A 20,284-nucleotide genomic window follows, 5' to 3' on the forward strand; every position below is an offset into this window, starting at 1 on the left:
AAATCGGATTAGACCAGAGCATGCACACTGCTACAGATAAGAGCCTGCAACACAGGAACTCCAAGATAGATAAACCCGCCAAGGCCAACAAGGAGAGCAGAGATACCAGGATAGGGGTTGGGGGCGGGGGAGAAAAGGGGAATCATCACAAAGATCAACCTAGACCCCCTCCCAGGGGGATGAATAACAAAAAAGTGGGTGAGGGGAGACTGAGGACGATGTAAGATATAGAAAAATAATCTATAACTTATCAAGGGTTTGTGAGGGAGGGGGAAGAAATGGGGAGCTGATATCAGGGGCTCAAGTGGGAAGAGAATGCTTTGAAAATAATGATGGCGGCATGTGTGCAAATGTGCTTGACACTGGAGGAATGTATGGATTGTGATGAGATGTAAGAGGGCCCAATAAAAGTATTTTTTTTTAAGTCAAGAGTACTAAAGGGTCTGCCCTCTACAGGGCCATCCTTGCCTCTTACAATTAATCAGGAATTACCATGAGAAATCAAAACAAAAAACTACAGGTGGAATGAATATTATTTAACACAAAAGATGTGGGGGGTTTTTCTCTCCAAACTCCGCCTGCCCTACCTCTTTCTAAGCATTTCGGGAGTCCCACCAGACAAGGGGTAAACGGCAGCCTTGAACACTCGATCCCCTTTGGAGAGGGTGAGGCGTGATGGACAGAAATCAATGTAAAATAAATGAGCCAAACCTTTGCCAGAGTTTGGTCGCTCGGTCACTCTGCCTGCTCCCTCGATGAAGCTGGTCATCTTACGCATCACTCTGGGGCTCCCCGTCTCAGCAGAAGCGGCGCAAACGCTGTGCTGGCGCTCACGCAGCAGAGCCAGTGGGTACGCAGGGAGGCAGGTGTGTCTCTACCTTGGTACCATCACGGAAACGGAAAGACAAATGGGCAGCCATGAAAAGAACACGGGAAAGCACTGGGGCATGAAGACGGTCCTCTCATTTCCCACAAATCCCAACTGGACCTAAACAGGTCCACTTTCAGGTGGCCTGTCAAAGGCAATCTGCTCGGCCTTTAGTTAGCGAGGGATGTGAAAAACCTGATGAGAGCTTTTAGGATGAGGCCTGGGAGAGTGGCCTTGGGCAGGCAATGGAATTTCACTGTTCTGTTCCCCCATCTATGAAAGGGGGATGTCAACACTACACCCCCACAGGGAAGAACGCTTGCTAACCTCTATTGCATGCTTTAGCACTCTGTATGTGCGTTGCTGTTGATTCTGACCCCTCACAGCCCCTTGTGTCCAGGAGGGAATTATTTAGTAAGCAACGTTAAGCACAGGTTTACTTGTGCTCCTTCATTAATCTGCACTGAATACCAAAAAAGCAAGCTCACTGCCATCGAGTCAAAGCCAAGTCATCGTGACCCTGGAGGGCAGGACAGAACTCAAGTGCCCCTGTGGGTTCCTGAGACTTAACTCTTGACAGGAGCAGAAAGCCTCCTCTTTCTCCGGATCAATGGTTGCTGGTCTCGAACTGCTGATCTTATCGTTAGCAGCCCAAAGTACAAAACACATCACCAGGGCTCCAGCCAAGGTAACACACCACCTTTACCCTCACAGCCAGTATTGCTCTCCCATCACACCTGAGTTTGTCACTGCCAGATGTATGCTGGTACAGTACAAATTACTGGGATACTTTTGTCATTCTATGTCAGATGTGGAGATAGTAGGTAAGGAATAGTGTACCTGCATTTGCTATATAGAATGCAGACTTGCCCCTTGTAAAAAAATGAAAGCTTAGCATCATCTGACAGTGTCCCAAATACAATACAAAATTCCTACAGGCAGTCAACTCCCTTTGCCGGATAAAAACCTGGGCAGTAACCCAAAGCTGAATTCCCTAATTAGGTTTTCTGCATATTTCAAAGAATGCAAAGAGCCATAATTCTCTAGCTTAATATTTTCACCTAAAAGCACTCACTGTACTTGTAATGAGGGAAGTCGTTTCTATTCCCAAGTCCCATTAGGGGGCAGTCTAGCGTTAAGAGCCGCAGCAATACTCCAGCCCAGGGGTCCTCAAACTTTTTAAACAGGGGGCCAGTTCACTCTCCCTCGGACAGTTGGAAGGCCGGGCTATAGTTTTAAAAAATGCTATGAACAAATTCCTATGCACACTTCACATATCTTATTTTGAAGTAAAAAGACAAATGGGGCAAAAACACCGGTGAGCCAGATAAATATCCTTGGCGGGCCGCGTGTGGCCCACGGGCCATAGTTCGAGGATGTCTGCTCCAGCCTGAGGCTAAGAGATCTCCGTCAGTCCGGTGAGGTTCACACCAAAATACTCCCATCCCTAATCAGTCAGGTACACGGGCCAGAAAATACTCACTATATGTTGAAAGTTGTCCGTTGGGAAGTGCAGGGGGTCCCAGGCCAATAATAACTGTGGGGTGGAGGTGGAGAAGATCCCTCAGGAATGGGCCCACAGGGGGTTCTCCTTGTAAGAGTTCTGTAAGCTGTTTTCGTGTGTCTCTGGGTGGCCGGAACTATTCCTAGCTATAAGCCTGGTGATTAGAGCCCAACCAGAGGAGCCAACGGAGATGAGCTTGGGCACCCACTTCCAAAGTCACAGCCCTGAAACCCTCCTCCACATGCCGTGTGTGAGGTGGCAGGACCCAGTCAACTCCAGGGGACAGAGCCACAATTCCCGGGCTTTATGTACGTGCGAATGAGTGATACACACTTCACAATTAAAACAGCTATTCTCAAACTGAAAGGTGTCATGTGAGTAGACACTCGGCTAGGGTTATTAAGAAGATAACTTAAACTCACTGGTATTGAGTCCAGCGTATAGGGAGGGATTCTATATAGGGTTCCTGAGATTCTACATCTCTATGGGAGCAGTCTCATCTTTCTCCCAAGGAGCAGAGGATAGGTTGGAACCATCGACCTTGAGGCTAGCAGCTGAAGCTGAACCCACGGAGAATGAGGCAGGTGGTAAAAAATGACCTTTGGGGAATAAATGTGCCCCCCGGCCCCCAAACCTGGTCAAAGAAGTCTCCACCTGGCACATGCCCCCGCACCAGCCCCTCCTCCACCCCGGCCACGGATCTGCAAAAGCAGCTCCGTCTCATTTCCATGACCTCCTTGGATCAGAATATTGTTATAAAAGAAACACACACCAGCACCAAGTAACAACCGCAGTTTTTAATGGAAACAATTTGACATTCCAGAAACAATTTGAAGGGGGGGAAAAAATCTTCCCTATAAAAATAAATCTGCTCAGAAATTATAAATATTATAACTTTACTTCTGCGACTTAAAATGCTTACCCATCCCTTCCCGCACCATCGCCTGTACCATCAAACTGAAAGCAGCGTGCTTGGTTTCATAGCACTCCAGAACTTGTAAACCCGACTCCCGGCCCACACTCTCGGCCTTCGTGCCCTCGTGCTGCTGCTTTCAAACACTGAAGCATCTGCTGCTGCGGTGACTGGGTCTGGGAGCGCTACCAGTCTTTAGAAGAACCTGAGCGGACAGCTTCAGCACAGCAAATTCTCCGAGTCGCCACTTGTAGTGCGCGTGACAGCGAGGTTCTGGGTGATACACATGAGGAGGGGGATGCCTCCCACTTAGACCAGCTACTTCTTCAAGTAAAAAAAAAAAAAAAAAAATTCACAGATAGCCATCTGCTATGCCCTACAGTTTCTAACAGTGTCTTTATCTGAGAAGCAAATGCTTCACAAAATATAAGCTTACAGCTGAGCTGGGATGGGTCATTAAAGAGACCAGGTGGTGGATAGCAGGATGCTCAAACCCAAGCCTTAGTCTGAATCATTAAAACCAGGATCAAAATCATGAAAGCATTCCCTGAACAATAAAGATGAAAGTATTGGGTGACAGCGTCACCCAAACCTCATTGATTCGCTAAAACCTTCCATGCAAAATTAAACAAAATGTGCCATAGATATATATACATTTTTAATAGCTAGTTCTACTTTTTTTTTTTTCTTTTTCCTTAAAAGCAAAGGAAAGTAAGATTGTCTCCGTAACTGCATGGCCCTACAGACAGCACAGGAACTCTGCCTCCAACAGATGGGCGCTCCATGAAGAGTCAGCAGGGCCACCCAGGGAGAGCCCCAGAATTGCAATAAAAGGCACCGTTCACCTAAGAGGCAAAGCGCTGAAGCACCTTGGAATTTCAAAAAGAATCCATTAGGTGTCACCAAAGTGTTAACAATTCCTTGGGAATTCGTAATCAAGAATTGCCTACAGCTAACTACAATCAACCGGACGGACAGGCCTCCGGCAACCACAGCACAGCTCTCAGGTCCTCGGTGCTGTGGTCACCCAAAAAGGAGGCGCCCGGCGACGGACGGAAGGAAGGCGGCTGCTGCGCAGGCCTTTCTTTGGCTGGTAGCATAGGGCACTTCTGGGAAAAGACACCATTTCCACGAGAAAGCAAAATCTTGCCGTGTGGTACGACTTTCTCACCGCCTCCTCCTTCAAAGTCCTGCAAACGAAGGACATAGGAATGGACTGGGTTTTCAACCAATATCCCTGTGGTGTATGATGTCCGGTTTATAAATGAAAGTGGAGGAAAGGGAGCAAGAACGGGAAGACTGGAGGGAGGGAAGGGGGGAATGTGGAGGAGGAGGAAGACTCATGGAAAGGGGAGAAGAGGAGGGGAGAAAAGCGCACTGGCCACCGGACGGTCACACAGCCCTCTGCTGTGAGCCCTCTCCCAGATAAACCACCTGGCTGGCAGTCAGGGGAACAACAGCTGCCCCACTCCTCCCCCAAACTCCTTTTTAACCTTGAAAACCACCTCTGGAAAAACGACCGCTTAACAGGCTGGGGACGGCCCCACCTGCCCCGAGAAGCGACACCAATTATACCTTTCACTCCAGGAGGACAGACTCGGGGGCAGAAGGCCCCCTCTGACCAAGTTTCCACTTCTCCAGTCAGCTCCTGGTCACAGGCCCTCTGCGGCTCCCTCCCTACAGTCTGCCCAAACAATCCTACAATGGGCTTAGGTCGCAAAAGCAGTTTACAAACACACCTCGACACCACAATCGTTAGCTAAATCCGTTCTGTCCCCCTTTCTCTACCTGTACCTCTACCCTTCTTCCAAACTTGCTCTTTGCGTTCTGTGTCCAACGTCTACCGTATCCTTCACAAACTCCACAGTGTTCCTGGGTTCCTGTGCCTTTCCACTCTCATGGATAGTTTCCTTTGACATACAGAAAGACCAAAAAGTAAAAAAAAGGTAGTTTCAACGTAAAACAAGCATTCAGATTCCTAGTTGAGCTTAAAAAATCATTTGCACATCCTTAAGCTTAATATCATCATCGTGAACATCATCAACATAATTAAAATAACTACAAGAGGAGAAATAAAATAATCCAAAGTCCATGCCACAAAGCACCCTAGAATGCTGCCCGCAGACCACTCTTGGAGCTTCACAGCTTGTCGAGAGGTAATGTCATAGCGGTGCTGGACAGAACAAGCTTTCAGGAGCCCCTTACGCAGGCCGAGGAAGGCACGGGGTGCTGTGTGAGAACTACGTCTGCAGATAAGGAGAGGGGGGACACGCCGCTGGAGAAGGGGTGCTCACTGCTGTCTTGTGCAGGTTCCCCCCACTCTGAGCAGCCCCCATGGTCCCTGAGTGGCTGTGGGCCCTCGTTCTAATCGGGCTTCCACACCTCCCTGAGGGCCTCTTCCAGCCTCTGCTTGTAGGCCGTGTAGCGCTTCTTCAGGTTCTGAAGCTGCTCATCCTCCTCCTTGTCCAAGATGCGCAGGAAATTCTGGAGTTCAGGAAGGCTGAAGGCTTCCCACTGTGGAGGAACACAAGAGAGAGAAAAAACGCCAGGGACTTAGGCAGGTTCAGAGCTCAGGGGTGCCAAGAGGGAGGCGAGGCTGCCCTCACCCTCCCTCCGCTCACAGCCCAGCACCTCAAAAGCAGTGTTTAAACGAGTAGGTTATTGATGAGCACATTACCGGTGATACGTGGCTGTTAGGAGCCACCTTGTCTGTCCTGACGTGGAGCTACCTGGGTACAAGAGAACAAAACACCGCTGGGGTCTAGGGCCTCCTTGCAATCATTACGCTTGAGCTCACTGTGTGGCCACGGTGCCAATCCACCTGGTCGAGGGTCTTCCTGTGTTTCCCTGACCTTCTACTTAACTCTCTGGATCCTTTTAACTCCCCCACCCCTCAGTGCACACCAATCAGCCTTCAACGCACACTGTTCCTCCAGAAAGGCTCTCGTGGGGGCCTAAGACCCTCTGTCCCTAACACCAGTGCACCTATGCCTTTCCTGAGAGGACCTCAGCAGCATTAGAAGCAGCCGCCCCAGCTCGTCCTTCTACTTGGATTCACCAGGTCACCTTCTTCCTCAGCCTCACCTTCTACAGTCAGCCGTCACTACACCATGGCAGAGCAGAACTGTGCCCCAGCGGGATTTCGATGGCCGACCTGGGGAAGATCACCAGGCCTTTGTTCCAGAGCGCCCTGGGGGAACGCGAGCCTTCAACTTGTCCAAAGCAGTTGAGCAAACTGCACCACCCAGAGACACAATCTTAGCTTCTCTTCAAGTTTTCCAGTCCACCTACTTCACTTCCATTGCCCCCTAGTGGAAGCAGCCACCATTGTGCGATTTCTTCCAGACTCCCTGAAGACCCGCCCCATTTTTTTTTTTTAAACATTTTATTAGGGGCTCATACAACTGTTATCCCCATTTTGTTTTTCACATGTTCAGTTCTTCAGATAAACCAAAAACCCCACACCCACTGCCATTGGATCAATTCTGGCTCACAGAGCAGAACTCTCCTTAGGGTTTCTGAAACTGTGGTCTTCTCACAGGCGCAGACGGCCTCAGCTTTCTCCCTGGGAGCAGCTGGTGGGTTTGAACCACCAACCTTGTAGTTAGTAGCACAATGTGTAACCCACGGCACCACTGGGGCCCCATTTTCAAATTAAAGACTTGGTCAACTCTGCTTCCACCCCGACAACCACAGAAGACTTGTGCCCAGTTAGCCTTGAGGGCTTCGAAGACAATGTAAGGTTCAAAACTAGGTTGACAGGTTTCTTCCCAGACCAGGTCGTGAACAAAGGTGTGTGCCAATAGTTCAATGACAAAGAAAGTAAAACTTCAAGAAGGCTATGCTAACCTATCCGTTGACACTTCCGGGAAACGCTGCTCATAAGCAGGGGCTTCAAAAATTTCACGGAAGACATGGAATGGAAAGATCATGGGATTTTCCTGTTGGAAGCTGCCTCATACCACACTTCCAGCACCCAACCTCTCTTCCCAAATTGAGTCTGACTTATATACTGAGCCAGAGTCTACATTTTAACACGGACTGGGGATCTATAAGAATCACCTGGGAACCTGGTTAAAAGAAGACTGATCCAGTGTCTTGGGGTGGGAAGGGAAGGGCTCAGCAGGGGGCCAGCCCAGAAGGACTGGGTTCCAAGCCTCTGTCGAAAGTGCCCTTTCCTGGAAACTGACCAGCCTAACACCATCCTCCCTGGAGAGAAACTGACACGTGATGCACATGCAAACAGTTTCTTGCTCATCCAACCAGGCAAGGGTAGGTAACAAAGAATACACAGAGGGTCTTTCCAAGTAAGGAGACAGAATTTCGCTATTTCCCATTAGAACAGCTGGTTTGGAAACTTTTGCAAGGAGCAGACACATGGAGGGTGTTGCCTCTTTCCTGGAGTAATTGGGAGGTGGAAGGGTGGGACTGCCCTCTGGGTGGGATCAGTTAAAAAAAAAAAAGTTGTGGGGGCGGGGAGGGGTGTAAATTATCTCACAACTCTGAAAATTACAGACCAGCATCATGCTATAGGAGAATTATAAGACTAACTTTGAGATCATTTCTGACCATTAAAAAGCACACAGGAAGCCATCTTCCACAGGACCACCTCCCACCAGACAGACCCAGGCACCCCACCGACACCCTCACCCCCAGTGGCACCATCACCAGAGGACAGCTGTAAAACGGGATCAGCTGCTCTGAAGGCAATCAACAAACACTCACCTCTCCGATTTCATGTTCACGAAGAACAAAACTAAGAGTGTCTGTCTTGGGTCCTGCCACCAACCGCAGGTAGAGCGGATGTTCCCGGTCTGAGAGCTTGCAGGCGTAGACTGAGGAAGGAAACAAGGAGCCCATTACCCACAAGCAGGCACGCCCTCCCCACCCCACCAGACGAGGGTGTAGGGAGCAGCTACACCCAGTCCAACTCCAACTCATAGGACCTCATGTGGCAGAGAACCTGTCCCAGGGGGTATTCTGTAATCTTTACGGGACCAAATGGCCTGTTCTTCCTCTCAGAGCAGATGGTGGTTTTGAACCATTGACCTCTCCTGTTGACCTCTCCTATTAGCAGCCACATTTGTAACCATTATGCTACTAGGGCTCCCCTCTTATCATCCTGTCTCAACTGTTCACTAGCTGTCCAAGGTGGGAAGAAATTGACACTATTTCTTTTCTACCTGTCCAGTATAAACGGTGTCCTGAGTAGTAAGGAAATCATGTTCAAGAATGGATTAAAATGGGCAGGTGTCCTTGGGTAGTGCAAATAGTTCATATGCTTGGCTGCTAACAAAGTGTAGAGGTTTGAATCTGTCCAGAGGGGCCTCGGAAGAAAGGCCTGGCACGGATAAGAGCCTGAAACATGGGAATCCGGGAAAGAGAAACCCCTCAGGACCAATAATGAGAGTAGTGATACCAGGAGGGGAAGGGGAAGGTGGGGTTATTAAAGGGGGAAATGATCACAATGAATGAAATGTAACCGCTTCCCAGGGATTCTATGAACAAACAACAGAAAAGTAGGTGAAGGGAGACAGTGGACGATGTAAGACATGAAAATAATAATAATTTATAATTATCAAGGGTTCATGAGGGAGGGCGGGTGACGATGGGAGGGGAAAAAATGAGGAGCTGATATCAAGGGGTCAAGTAGAAACAAAATGTTTTGAAAATGATGATGGCAGCATATGTGCAAATGTGCTTGACAACGGATGGATGTGTAGTGTGGTAAGAGCTGTAAAAGCCCCCAATAAAAAGATTTTTTTTTTAAAGAAGAAAGGCCTGGCAAGTCCCCCCCACCCCCCCCAAAAAATCAGCCACTGCAAGTCCCAGGGAACCATTCTTTAGACATACATGGGATCACAATGAGTCGGGGTCAACTCAACAGCCACCAGTTTGTCCCCAAACATGCTTTTAATTAGTTCTATTCCTCCCTTTCAGAAAACAAGACAAGAAGCTAAAATGTCGGCTCCTTTAATGACCGTATAAAGGCGCCTCTGAACAGCCTGAAAACAGAGCTCTAGGAGCCAATCTCTCCATTCGGATCCTCACACAAACTCCGTCAACGGGACGCAAGCCCTGGTGGCCTCACGACGAGCTGTGTCCCCTGCTTGCTGCACACAACCGGGTACCGACCCCGCTGACACCGGGCAGAGGTTGGCCAGCCGAAAAGAAAGACGCCAGTCCACTGTCGTCAAGTCAATTCCGACTCATGGTGGCCCTGAGGAAAGGGCAGTGTGCCCCACAGGGCTCCCAAGCTGGTGACCATCCCTGAAGCCGACCACCAGCCTTCCTCCCACAGGGGCTGGGGGGTTAGAACTGCAGCCGAGTGCTTAACCACTTGTGCCACTGGGGCTCCTGAGGGAGGGGTTCACTGGGATGCAATTCCTGTCCGGTTGTGCAGCTGACATCCAGGTAGGCAGACAGAGAAGCTGGCGAGATGAATAGCCATTGGGGCACCTCTCCATGTGGGTGCCAATTCCTGCTACAAACACACACACCTCTAGGGCCAGCCCATCGGAGCTTTCCTGGCCAAACTTCCCCACACAGCTAAGCCCATGGCCTCCTGGGGACAGGAACACAGGCCTCCTCATCTGTGCATTCCAGGACGAGCCGGACAGCAGCCCAAGGCGGGCTTTTCATCAACATCTGCAGGCTGGGTTTCATTCCTCAGTAACTGCAAGCCTCTCTTCTTCTCCAGTTGCTTTAGGCTCCAGGCAGAAAAACCAAGCAACTTAAACCGGCTTACTGCTCCCACCCAGACACCATCTCCACGTTGGCACGTAAAGCACAGCCCCATCGCTGCTGCCTACCACTGGTCTTGATTTCTGCTCAACGGCCAGGCCTGCGGGAGAGAGCCGGGGCTTCGGGGGCAGTTCTACCCTATCCTACTGAGCGGCTAGGAGTCAGCGTTGACGCGGTGGCACGGAGTTTGGTTTGCCTGGCCTGCAGTATCTTGGTCGGCAGCATGCCGTAATCGAATTTTTCCTTTCTGAATGTGAGTAGCCCATGCAGGCAGACAGAAAAGACCTCAGATGAACATGTTGTTCTCCCGCTGTAGGTGCTTCTGGGTGTAAGGACCCAAAGGGCCCCAGGGCAACACCATGCAAGATAGGCTTCAGAAACAGAAGCACCATTTACACAGGCAGTCTGACGTGGGCTTCGAACACACACATCTCCTCTCCTCACGCACTCACGACGCCCACCACGCAGGCTTCGGACACCCGCATCTCCCATTTTTTAAGAACTCACGTTTCCCCACCCCCACACAGGGTACTGAAACAGATCAGTGTGCAACCTGCTATTGGCAATGCCAAGCACAAAGGCATTCATGTGAGCCATGCTGAGACTTAAAATCAAAACTTCACACACACACACACACACAAAACTACTATGTCCACACCCACGAAACTACCCCCATGTGCACATCCCCACACCTTCCATAGGTGCCCACCACATGTAGATGCCTTTGTTGCCCTCAGCCCCACAGCTGTCCATCTGAGTGTGGACAGCCAGGAAGCATTCAGAGCCTGCCCCATCAGACGCTGCCCCTGAGGGGGTGCTGGCTCAATGGACAGACACACCCACAAGTCTCCTTCTGCGAAAGACAAAGGATGGAAGTAAAAGCAGAAAGCTGCTCTCATTTTCAGCCCAGGACCTAGAGCAGCAGTTCTCAGGAGTCACCCAATTCATAGCAGTAGCAAATGGCAGTGATGAAGTAGTAACGAAAATGATGTGATGGTTGGGGGTCACCACAACAGGACGAGCTGTGTGAAAGGGTCGCGGCATTAGGAAGGCTGAGAACCGCTGACCTAGAAGGATGCCTTCTGTATCAAACCTACCTTGATCTTCCCTGTGACAGCGCTTATAAAGTGCAAACTTGGCAGGGCTCTCCGTCACCAGGAACTTCTTGAGCAGGGCCTCGATCACCTCGCCGGCCGTGTTTGTGCTGCTGATGTGGAGCGTGTTCATGCAGCCATTGCCACCGGGCGCCTGTTTCCCAGGACTCTGAGAAGTCTGGGGAGGCCTGCAGAGCTCCATCTGAACCTTAATGAAGCCAGTGTAAATCCCATTGGAATTCTGAAGCGGGAAGAAAAAGCACACACAGACGGGGTGAGAGCAGCTCATCAGGGCAAGAGGGGAGTCTTCTTTTCTAGGTGCTGCTGCAACCCAACACCTCGCATGGGTGGGGCTGTCATACACAGGGCCTTGTGTCCTCACAGCCGGGAGGCTAGACATCTGAGTTCAGAAAGCATGCACGGTCAGCTGGGGAGCATCTTTGCGCCCCAGTTTTTCCAGCCCGTGTTTCTAGGTTCCTGGGTGGTCTCCAAGTGGCATATAACTCCCCCAGTTGTGTTTCCTTGCTCCTCTCGGGTCTAATCTGCTTTGTTCATATTTCAAAGGAGGGTAGGTTTAAGACTCTAAACCAAACTCCCTGCCAGCTGGGCAGCTGGGCTCACAGTGACTCTATAGGACAGGGTAGATCTGCCCGCTATGGGTTTCCGAGACTGTAACTGGGAGTCGCACGCCTTGTCTTTGTCCTGAGGATCAGCTGGTGCTTTTGGACTGGAGCTTGTGGCTAGGAGCCTAACCACTTCACCACCAGGGCCCCTTCTAGGTTTCAGACAGCCCGACATTGATATGGATTCATTAACATAACAAAGAGAACCTGACTCCCCAGTGGGGTAGCACAGGGTTAGGGTTTGAACACATATTAGGAGGTGGGGGGCACAATTCAATCCATAACAGGGTGTTGGTATCAACACAAATTAGGAAGGGGAAACTCTTCCCCAGGAATGACCTCAGACAGAGAGCAACACACCACTGCCAAGCACTCCCTGAGGCAGGGTCTTCTGCAGGGCAGCTGTGCTGACCCAAGGCGCCTCCCCCTCGCCCTCGCCTTGTGGCTGCCTTGAAAGGCCAGGCCCTGTTGCGAAGGTCCAGCCCGTTGGAGCCCACATCAGCTAAACCACAGCACCCAGTGAGGCTTGGGGACTCCTCATCCTCAGCTAATGCCTGGCCATTATACAGTGAACCCTCACCACTTCGCGCTTTGACTTCCGCGGCTTCACTCTATCGCGGTTATTGCGTAACAGCGCCCACTGCCTACACCCGCTCCTTCAGAGGAAAAAGACGGCAACCCACCTGTAGAGTACATCCCTTAAGTCATTTCATAGGCTATTGATTACAGTATTTGTAAGAACTATGTATAATAATACTGTATGTAAAATATGTAATACTGTAAACTAGATGCCATAAATAATATAATAAATAATAAATGATAACTGTAACGTCCAAAATGTTTTACTGTATTTTCCCTTTTTCGTTTAATAAATTGGGTAATACGAGTGTAATGGTGACTAAAGGGTGTTTTTTCATGTCCTCTATGCTCTAACTACGAAAATATTTGATTTACAAATAAGGAATCCTACTTCGCGGAATTTCATTTATCACGGTAGGGTCTAGAACCGATTAACCGCAATAAACGAGGGTTCACTGTACAAAAAAGGCAGGTCACAATTAGGACTTGAAATGCCTGCGTAAACAGTGAGCGGACAGGCAGTAAGAAGGCAGGCTGTGTTCGTTTCCGGGGGGGTTGGGGGGGGCTATTAAGATGCTGTGTTAGATGCATACTGGATTGCAAGCTTTCCTTACACTTAAAGAGAAGCAAAACATGCATCACAGAGTGGGGTTCAAAACGTTAGTGAAAAAAATGGTATGAAAAGATAAAGGATGTTTTGAAAATGATGACAGCAACATATGTACAAAGGTACTGAATACAATTGATGTACAGATTGTTCTAAGAGCCCCTAATAAAATGATTTTTTTTTTTTTAAAAAAAGAAAAGATAATGGAATTTTCCCATATACTTTTTGAGGTGACCTCATACAGCCCCCTGTATATGGTGGCGTAGTGGGTCGGTTACACACTGGGCTGCAAACTCCCAAGGTTGGCAGTTCAAATGCACCAGGGAGAGATGAGGCTTGGGGCTCCTATCAAAAGTTGCAGCCTCAGAAACTGTAGGGAGCAGTTCGACTGCCTGATAGGGTTCTGAGAGCCAGAGTGGACGCGCATGGTCCTTATCTCATGGGATACATAATAATACATTTCGGGCATCGCAAACAACAGTATTTTTAAGGCAAGCCCTAGCTACAATGTGAATCAGCGATATCAGCAGCACTTGTCCTAATTGAAGATAGAACGAGAATTTTGTGAGTGCCAAAAGTGTAATAAGTGGTTCTGTTGTCACTGTCTCTCCCCCTTGCCCTCACGTTCCACATATTCAGTGGGGCGGGAGTCACTACAGTGCTCCGTGAAAACAACTTCTCCTGGGCTCGAAGTGACAGCGTTACAGGAGACCATGGAAAAGTTTTCTGGCCCCTTATTTTTCTTCTTTCCCAAAAGACCAACTTACAATATTAATTCATTTGTCCAGTCGTATAGGAAGTACTGTACAAATACTTCAACATTTCTCTGTGTTACACAATATGGAAATACGTGTCCGGTTCAATTCTGTATGTTGGGGGTGGGGGGCAGGTAGTGCAAGTAGAATTTTTCTCCTTGGATATAAAACATAGGTCTGAAGAAAGGAGAACTACCACTGTGGAACAGGTGGGGCACTGAAGTCTAAGGAGGAAGAGGATTATCTGGCCCCCGCCCACCTCAGGAGGAGCCCCTCTGGAGAGGAAAGGGGCATTCACCACCAGGTTTATACTGAAAGGCTCCTCCCTGGAGGGCCGTGGAATTCAGTTGAGCCTGTTTTAAACAGGCCACCCTGTCCTTTGCTGAACTCTGCCAGTTCACAGAACACCCACTGAGCGGCAAGGGTCTGGGGCCCCTGGAAACGCACACCAAGAGTGGACTGGTGCCACGTGGAAGGTCACCAAGTGGGCGGACAAGGAACAAGCGCAGCTCAGTTCAGAGGGACATGCATACTCGATCTTTGTTGTCAGCTCTTGTTCCATTGTTCCCAAGCCCTGTCTCTTTCTCCCTCCTACACCTTCACTCCCCACGGTGCTTCCAACAGTCTGGTGGATTGTTGTGGAAACAGGTGGGCAGCTGCACATCACACACTTCAGCTTACAATGGCGCCTGGCTGAGGAAAATCCCAGCCCGGCTGTATCTCAATCCACGGGCAAAAAATCCCTCCAGAACACCCCCAAGTTTTGCACAGACAAGATAATGTCTCTGTGATCTCATGAGAATCTCTGAGTTACTCTAGATACATAGACCCATGTGTGCACACAAGCAAGCATGCATGCTAAGTCAGCAGTGGTTACACTCAATATTAAAACTCCCCTGGGGTCCCAAATATGCTTCTACATCCATTTGTAGAGAGTTACCCTTTTTTGGAGGCCAACCTAGCCACTGGGTTTGAGATAAAGGTATTTGTAAACACAGATTCCATTTTAATGATGCATTTTTCCATCCTGTATACTGCAAACGTTACTTGGAGATTTAAAACCATACAAGCCGTGGCACCTGCAACTCACAGCTGTCTTTCCACAAGAGTCAACCCAACAGTAACGGAAGCGCTTACCAAGGTCATCTTCAGTTTGTCTGTGACAGCTAAGTTGTACTTCTGCACCTTCTCTTTGATTTCCTCTTTGCTGAGGTAATTGTGGGTTTCCTTCTCCTTCTCCACATCCTAGAAGGAAAACAAGCCACGCCACACATGAGCAATCGTAGAAAAAGAAATGCAGTTAAGCCAGGTTTTTTACATTCCGCACAGGAGTGACCACCGTGCATTTCACCTCCAAACACTCTCTCCACGCCCCCACTTCTTCTCTTTCAAGTTCTCCGAGCTCACCCACAAATTATGGTTTCATTCAGGATTATACTCTTCCTGGGGGTGATGGTTAATCCTCCGTGTCAACGTGGCTAGGCAATGGCCCCCCGTGGTTTGGCAGGCGCGGGATGACTGCTTCTCCATAACGTACTGTAAGGAGGCTACCCTCCACCTTGTGATCTTGTGTGAGCAGCCTAACTGTTGGGAAAAGCTAATCACAGTTGATATCCAATCTTGGGTCCTTGAAGATGTCCAAGGGGGTTTCAAAAAGTTTGTGGAAAAATGGAACTAAAAGATAACGGGATTTTCCCATGAGCTTTTTGAAGTCCGCCCTAGATGGATGCTCTGGCAAAGCTCTCTCCATATATATATTCCCCATCTGACTGCTCACCCTCCAGTTGGAACCTCCGCTCCTTAGGACATTAAGTCAGAAAGCTGCCATCTGACCTGACAATTTGGGGTCCATCAGCCCCTGTAACCATGTGAGTCAGAAGCCTGACCTATATAGATTTGGGACTTGAAGGTCTCCACAATCTTTGAAATAAGTCTCTATCAGATGAGGGAGGACTTCAAAATGTTTATGCAAACATTGCATTATCTTTCGATGTCATTTTTCCAAGAACTATGTGAAGCCCCGTGTGTGTGTGTGTGTGTGTGTGTGTGTGTGTGTGTGTTCAGTGGTTTTGCTCGTCTCAAGAAACTCTCGAGAAAACAGGGACATATCAAATAAATTTATCAGCAACTAAATGTAATGCTTCATTAAATATCACTTTGGAAATCTCTCTGGCTAAGTCTCCCTCCTACAAAAACACCATTCCCACGGAATACCTGCTCAGCTGACCATTTCTATTTTAAGCAATATTTAAACACATACCAAAGGTTTTCACTTTCTACTAACTTTATAGTCTTTATAGCTTTACAATATTTATCAGCAAATAGTGGGGTTAAAAACATTTTGTTTTTCCCCACAGCTGTCAAGTCTGTTCTGATTGAGGCCAGCTCCATGGTGCCGGCCGGCGTAGAACGGCATTCCACAGGGTTTCAGTGGCTGTAATCTTATGGAAGGATTCCAGGGGTGGCCCAAATGGCTAAGAGCTCAACTATTACCGTAAAGGTGCCAGTTCAAACCCACCCGGAAGATAAGTCTCGTGATAGACTTTATTAAGGCCACAACTTTGAAACCCTTCTGAAGCAGTTCTTTTCAGCACATGGGGCCATGATGAGTCTGAATGGACTCTACAGCCACAAACAACCATCTTATGGAAGACGACGACTAGGCCTTTCCTTCCACGGTGTCTCAGCATGGATTCAAACGACCAACCGTTGGGGTAGTAGACAAATGCAAACCATCTGCATCACCCGGGGGTCTAAACATTATGGTACAAAACCAAATTAAACCCATCGCCACGGAGTCAATTCCGACTTGGCAACGCTGTAGTATGGTAGTTCGTAATAGAGTAGAACTGTAACTGACTGCAGAGCAAGCCACACACACAAGTATCAGAGTCATTTAGCTCCCAACCAAATCCCCGTATGAAAATGCCAGGAAATGCAGGTACATTGTCTCTACCTCCCCTCCTCCACACATACCCAGGCATTGTGTGGGCGGTGAGCTGGGGAGGTATTTCCTAAATGCTCTTTTTTTAAAAAAAATAATTCTACTGGAGGGCTCATACAACTCTTATCACAATCCATACATGCACCAATTGTGGAAAGCACATTTGTACATTTGTTGCCCTCATCATTCTCAAAATATTTGCTTTCTACTTGAGCCCTTGGCATCAGCTCCTCATTTCCCCCCCTCCTCTAAATGCTCTTCTTATCGTGGTGAAGAATCCACTGGTCATTTACTGTCTAGCGCTCACCGAGACTGTAACCCACTATGGCTAGCATGGGACCGCAGTGGCCGGGCTGCCAGCAGGGGTATCCTGATAAACTCAAGTACACACATTTAATCGCCTAACAGCACAGACAACTTGGAATTATTACTCCAAGTTTCCAAAAGAGAAGATCAATTTCTAAGTAGTAGTACAAAGAAACTTAGCTGTTAAGGGGTAGTTATGGAACTTCACTGCAATCTGACCCCTTAAGCCCACGAACCCTCACAAACTGAGACCTTTAAGTACTTCCATACCAGCCTTCACACTTACCCTCACCAAAATGAGCTAATCAGCACCCCCATTGTGCAGGTGGGAACACTGAGCTTTACAGGGGCCCAGTGGCTTCTCCAAGGACAACCTAACTAGCTCAAAACATCAAACTCCATGTTAATTCAGACCCCGTATGTTCTTTCCACTAAATCAATGAGGCCTAGAGGCTGTGGGTATGGAAGGGTGTTGGAAAACAGATAAAGATTCGAATCTGAATGGAAACTCCGAGAAGGGTCTTTAGCATATCTTGAAGAGCAAGTGAGGAAGCGAGATTACAATCTGATGATGTATGTTCCCAGTTCCCAGCTCCCAGCCCTAAGTAAAACTCTTTAAAGCAGCAGTTCTCGACCTGAGTCAAGACCCCTTTGGGGGTCGAACGACCCTTTCATAGGGGTCACTTGATTCATAACAGTATCAAAGTACAGTTATGAAGTGCAACGAAAATGATTTTATGGCTGGGGGGGACACCACAATCTGAGGAACTGTATTAAAGGGTCGCGGCATTAGGAAGGGTGAGAACCACAGAAGCATTCCTCCTCTCGCCAAACACATCACACCCCATCCTCCCAGCTGGTCATTATCCAAGTCAGCATTGGTCCCATACCCACTGCGGCCTGAAAGTATAAACACACAGAATGGCTACTTCTGAACTTGCAAGAGCACCACACAGAGTGTAAAACGGCTCTTGATCCTCTGTCTCTGGTATATTGATCTTAGACTCTGAGGAGGGTGTACTGATTATGAATGTTTTCATTTTGTAATGTTTTTGTTTCAGTCTTGTCCTGGGAAGTCTGTCAGGTCAGTTTATAAAGTAATCCTGGAGGGACGTCAGCACAAGCGAAGAAGTGCGTCTGCTGGCTACGGGGCAGGACTTCAAGGGCAGGACTGCCAATGTAAAACCCCAGATGAATCTACTTTTTTATGTCACTGGTTTGGGGGGGGGGGCATGAAAGAAAGAGCTGTGGATTAAAATAACCTGTCAGAAGCCTCAATGACGATTTTCAAAGGAACCTGAAATAGACACTACATCCCTCTGCATGCTCTGCTTTCTAATCTACAGTTAGCCAGTTAGCAGCCACACCGAAAGACAAAGATGAGGTAGTTTCTGTTTTCATGTTCAAGTATTATTTGTCCAAAGACTATATGCTAAACATCCACGAGACTTGGGATTTCACAGATGTGCAATGTGAAGAAGGTAGCGGGGCCAAAGCATGCTTGAAATACCCCTAGTAAGACTCAGGCTCTGTTCCGTGAGTCTCACCACTCACCCCGTGCCCTGTGGCTTACGAACCTTCCCGGCTTCCTGGCAAATGGTGAGACTGCACTAAAACCCACACCCACCATCACCCAGTCTTTTCCAACTCAGAGTAACCCTAAGGACAGTGCACAGCTGCTCCTTAGAGCTTCTGAGACTGAAGTCCTCCTGGGAGCAGACAACCTCGTCTTACTCCCAAGGAGCAGCTGGTGGTTTTGAACCACCGACCTTGCCATTAGCAACCCAATGCTGTTAGTCCACTGTGTCAGTGCTTCCTGTCTAAGAGGATCTGGCTACAAAAGGCCCGAGGCTGCTTTCACTGTTGAGAAGTAAGAAAAGCCTGGAGGTTGACTTGCCAAAACTAGCTAGTGAGCACCTGAGAGATCACAAGAGAAGGCTGCCCAGTTTGCTTGCTTTGGACACATCACTAGGAGAGAAACAGCCAACCAACGAAGGCTAAGGAGCCCCTGGGTGAGACGGGTGGGCAGGATCACACAGGACCAGGCAACATCCCTTTCTGTTGTACTAAATGTCACCAGGAGTCTAGCCACCTACCAGACACACTATTCTTCCATCCCTCTAAGCAGTAGGACAGACACAGCAGTTCCAGAGACTCAGAGGCAAATCAAGACAGCTTTCCCTGGATCCCTCTTAAGTAACTATGGCAGGTTACCTAACAGCGATGCTTCCTTCCATCTGGGGCTGAAACCCAAGGAAGCTGAGGGAGCCGGAACAGAAAAGCGGTGAACCCCAGGCTCTACAAAGGCCTCTTTCTGAGCTGAACATCTCCTTAGTAAGAGAGCAAATAAAGAAGGACCTTCCGGAGAGGCACTGAAACCCTAAGGGCTGTGATCCTGTAATTTTTAGTCAATTAATTAGTCATCCCACACCAGGCCAGGGGCCACGGTCTGTTCATTCAACAATGAACAATTCCTGCTGAGCTCCTGCAGCATGCCAGGCAGGTGCTTTCCAAAGCATGGGATTCAAGATCGAGCAAGGCAGCTGTCACCCCACCTTCCTAGTGCTTACTGTCTAACACAGGTTGAGTATGCGTGAGCACCAAGACCAAACTCCCAGCCCTGGAGTCCATGCCAACTCATAGCAACCCTACTGGACAGGGTGGAAATGTCCCAGTGAGTTTCCGAGAATCCTCCTTGCCTTTCTCCAAATACACTGGGCAAAAATGGAAACCAGGGTGGTGAGAAGTTGTTGAGCACCCCCAACTCTTGGTGAACCTGTGCACAAGTAAACAAAATGCTGCCGGGTTCTGCCCTAACCCCATGATTGGTTCCAGATCAGACTGGTGCACTCCACGGAATTTTCATGACTGATTTCCGAAGTGGGTTGCCACGGTTTTCTTCCTAGCTTATCTCAGTCTGGAGACTGCACTGAAACCTGTTAGGCACCCTTAACAATGCACAAGCCTCCAATGACAGGCAGGTGGTGGCTGTTTGGGGGATGTACCACCGGGAATCAGATCTCCACACATGGAAGACAAGACTTCTATCCATGAACCACTGCTGTCCATGACAAGGGAACCATGGCCTTTGGGGGCTTGGTTGTATGACCTGGAAGAAAAGGGAATGCAGAAGGAAGGTGTGATACTTCGGTTGAAGGGGAAAAGCAGAGACAACAGGTGCAGAGGGTGGAAAAGCCAGAAGAGCTTGGTTATAAAAACTGTGTGGTAACCCAGGGACAAGGGAACAAGTGATCCAAATTGGTGGTGAGGTGGGTGTAGGAGGCCTGGTAGGGCATGATCAAGGGTAATGTAACAAAGAGGAATTGCTGAAACCCTGGTGGGGACTG

At 48.7% G+C, this 20,284-nt stretch overlaps 1 protein-coding gene across 1 annotated transcript in view; it reads right to left on the reverse strand.

The window, feature by feature from the left end:
• Window positions 1–3,154: 3,154 nt before the first annotated feature.
• RASSF3 (Ras association domain family member 3) overlaps window positions 3,155–20,284 on the reverse strand; it is an 88,247-nt gene continuing 71,117 nt past the window's right edge. The window contains exons 2-5 of the mRNA XM_004700480.2: window positions 14,825–14,932; window positions 11,127–11,364; window positions 8,011–8,120; window positions 3,155–5,799 (exon numbers count right to left, since the gene is read on the reverse strand). Coding sequence (XP_004700537.1) covers window positions 5,650–5,799; window positions 8,011–8,120; window positions 11,127–11,364; window positions 14,825–14,932 — 606 coding nt within the window. The 3' untranslated portion in view covers window positions 3,155–5,649. The remainder of the gene's footprint in view (window positions 5,800–8,010; window positions 8,121–11,126; window positions 11,365–14,824; window positions 14,933–20,284) is intronic.

The sequence above is a fragment of the Echinops telfairi genome, unplaced genomic scaffold (genome assembly GCF_000313985.2).
Source record: "Echinops telfairi isolate 266 unplaced genomic scaffold, ASM31398v2 ScPeMD7_2;HRSCAF=8, whole genome shotgun sequence".
In the NCBI taxonomy this organism is placed as follows: Eukaryota; Metazoa; Chordata; class Mammalia; order Afrosoricida; family Tenrecidae; genus Echinops; species Echinops telfairi.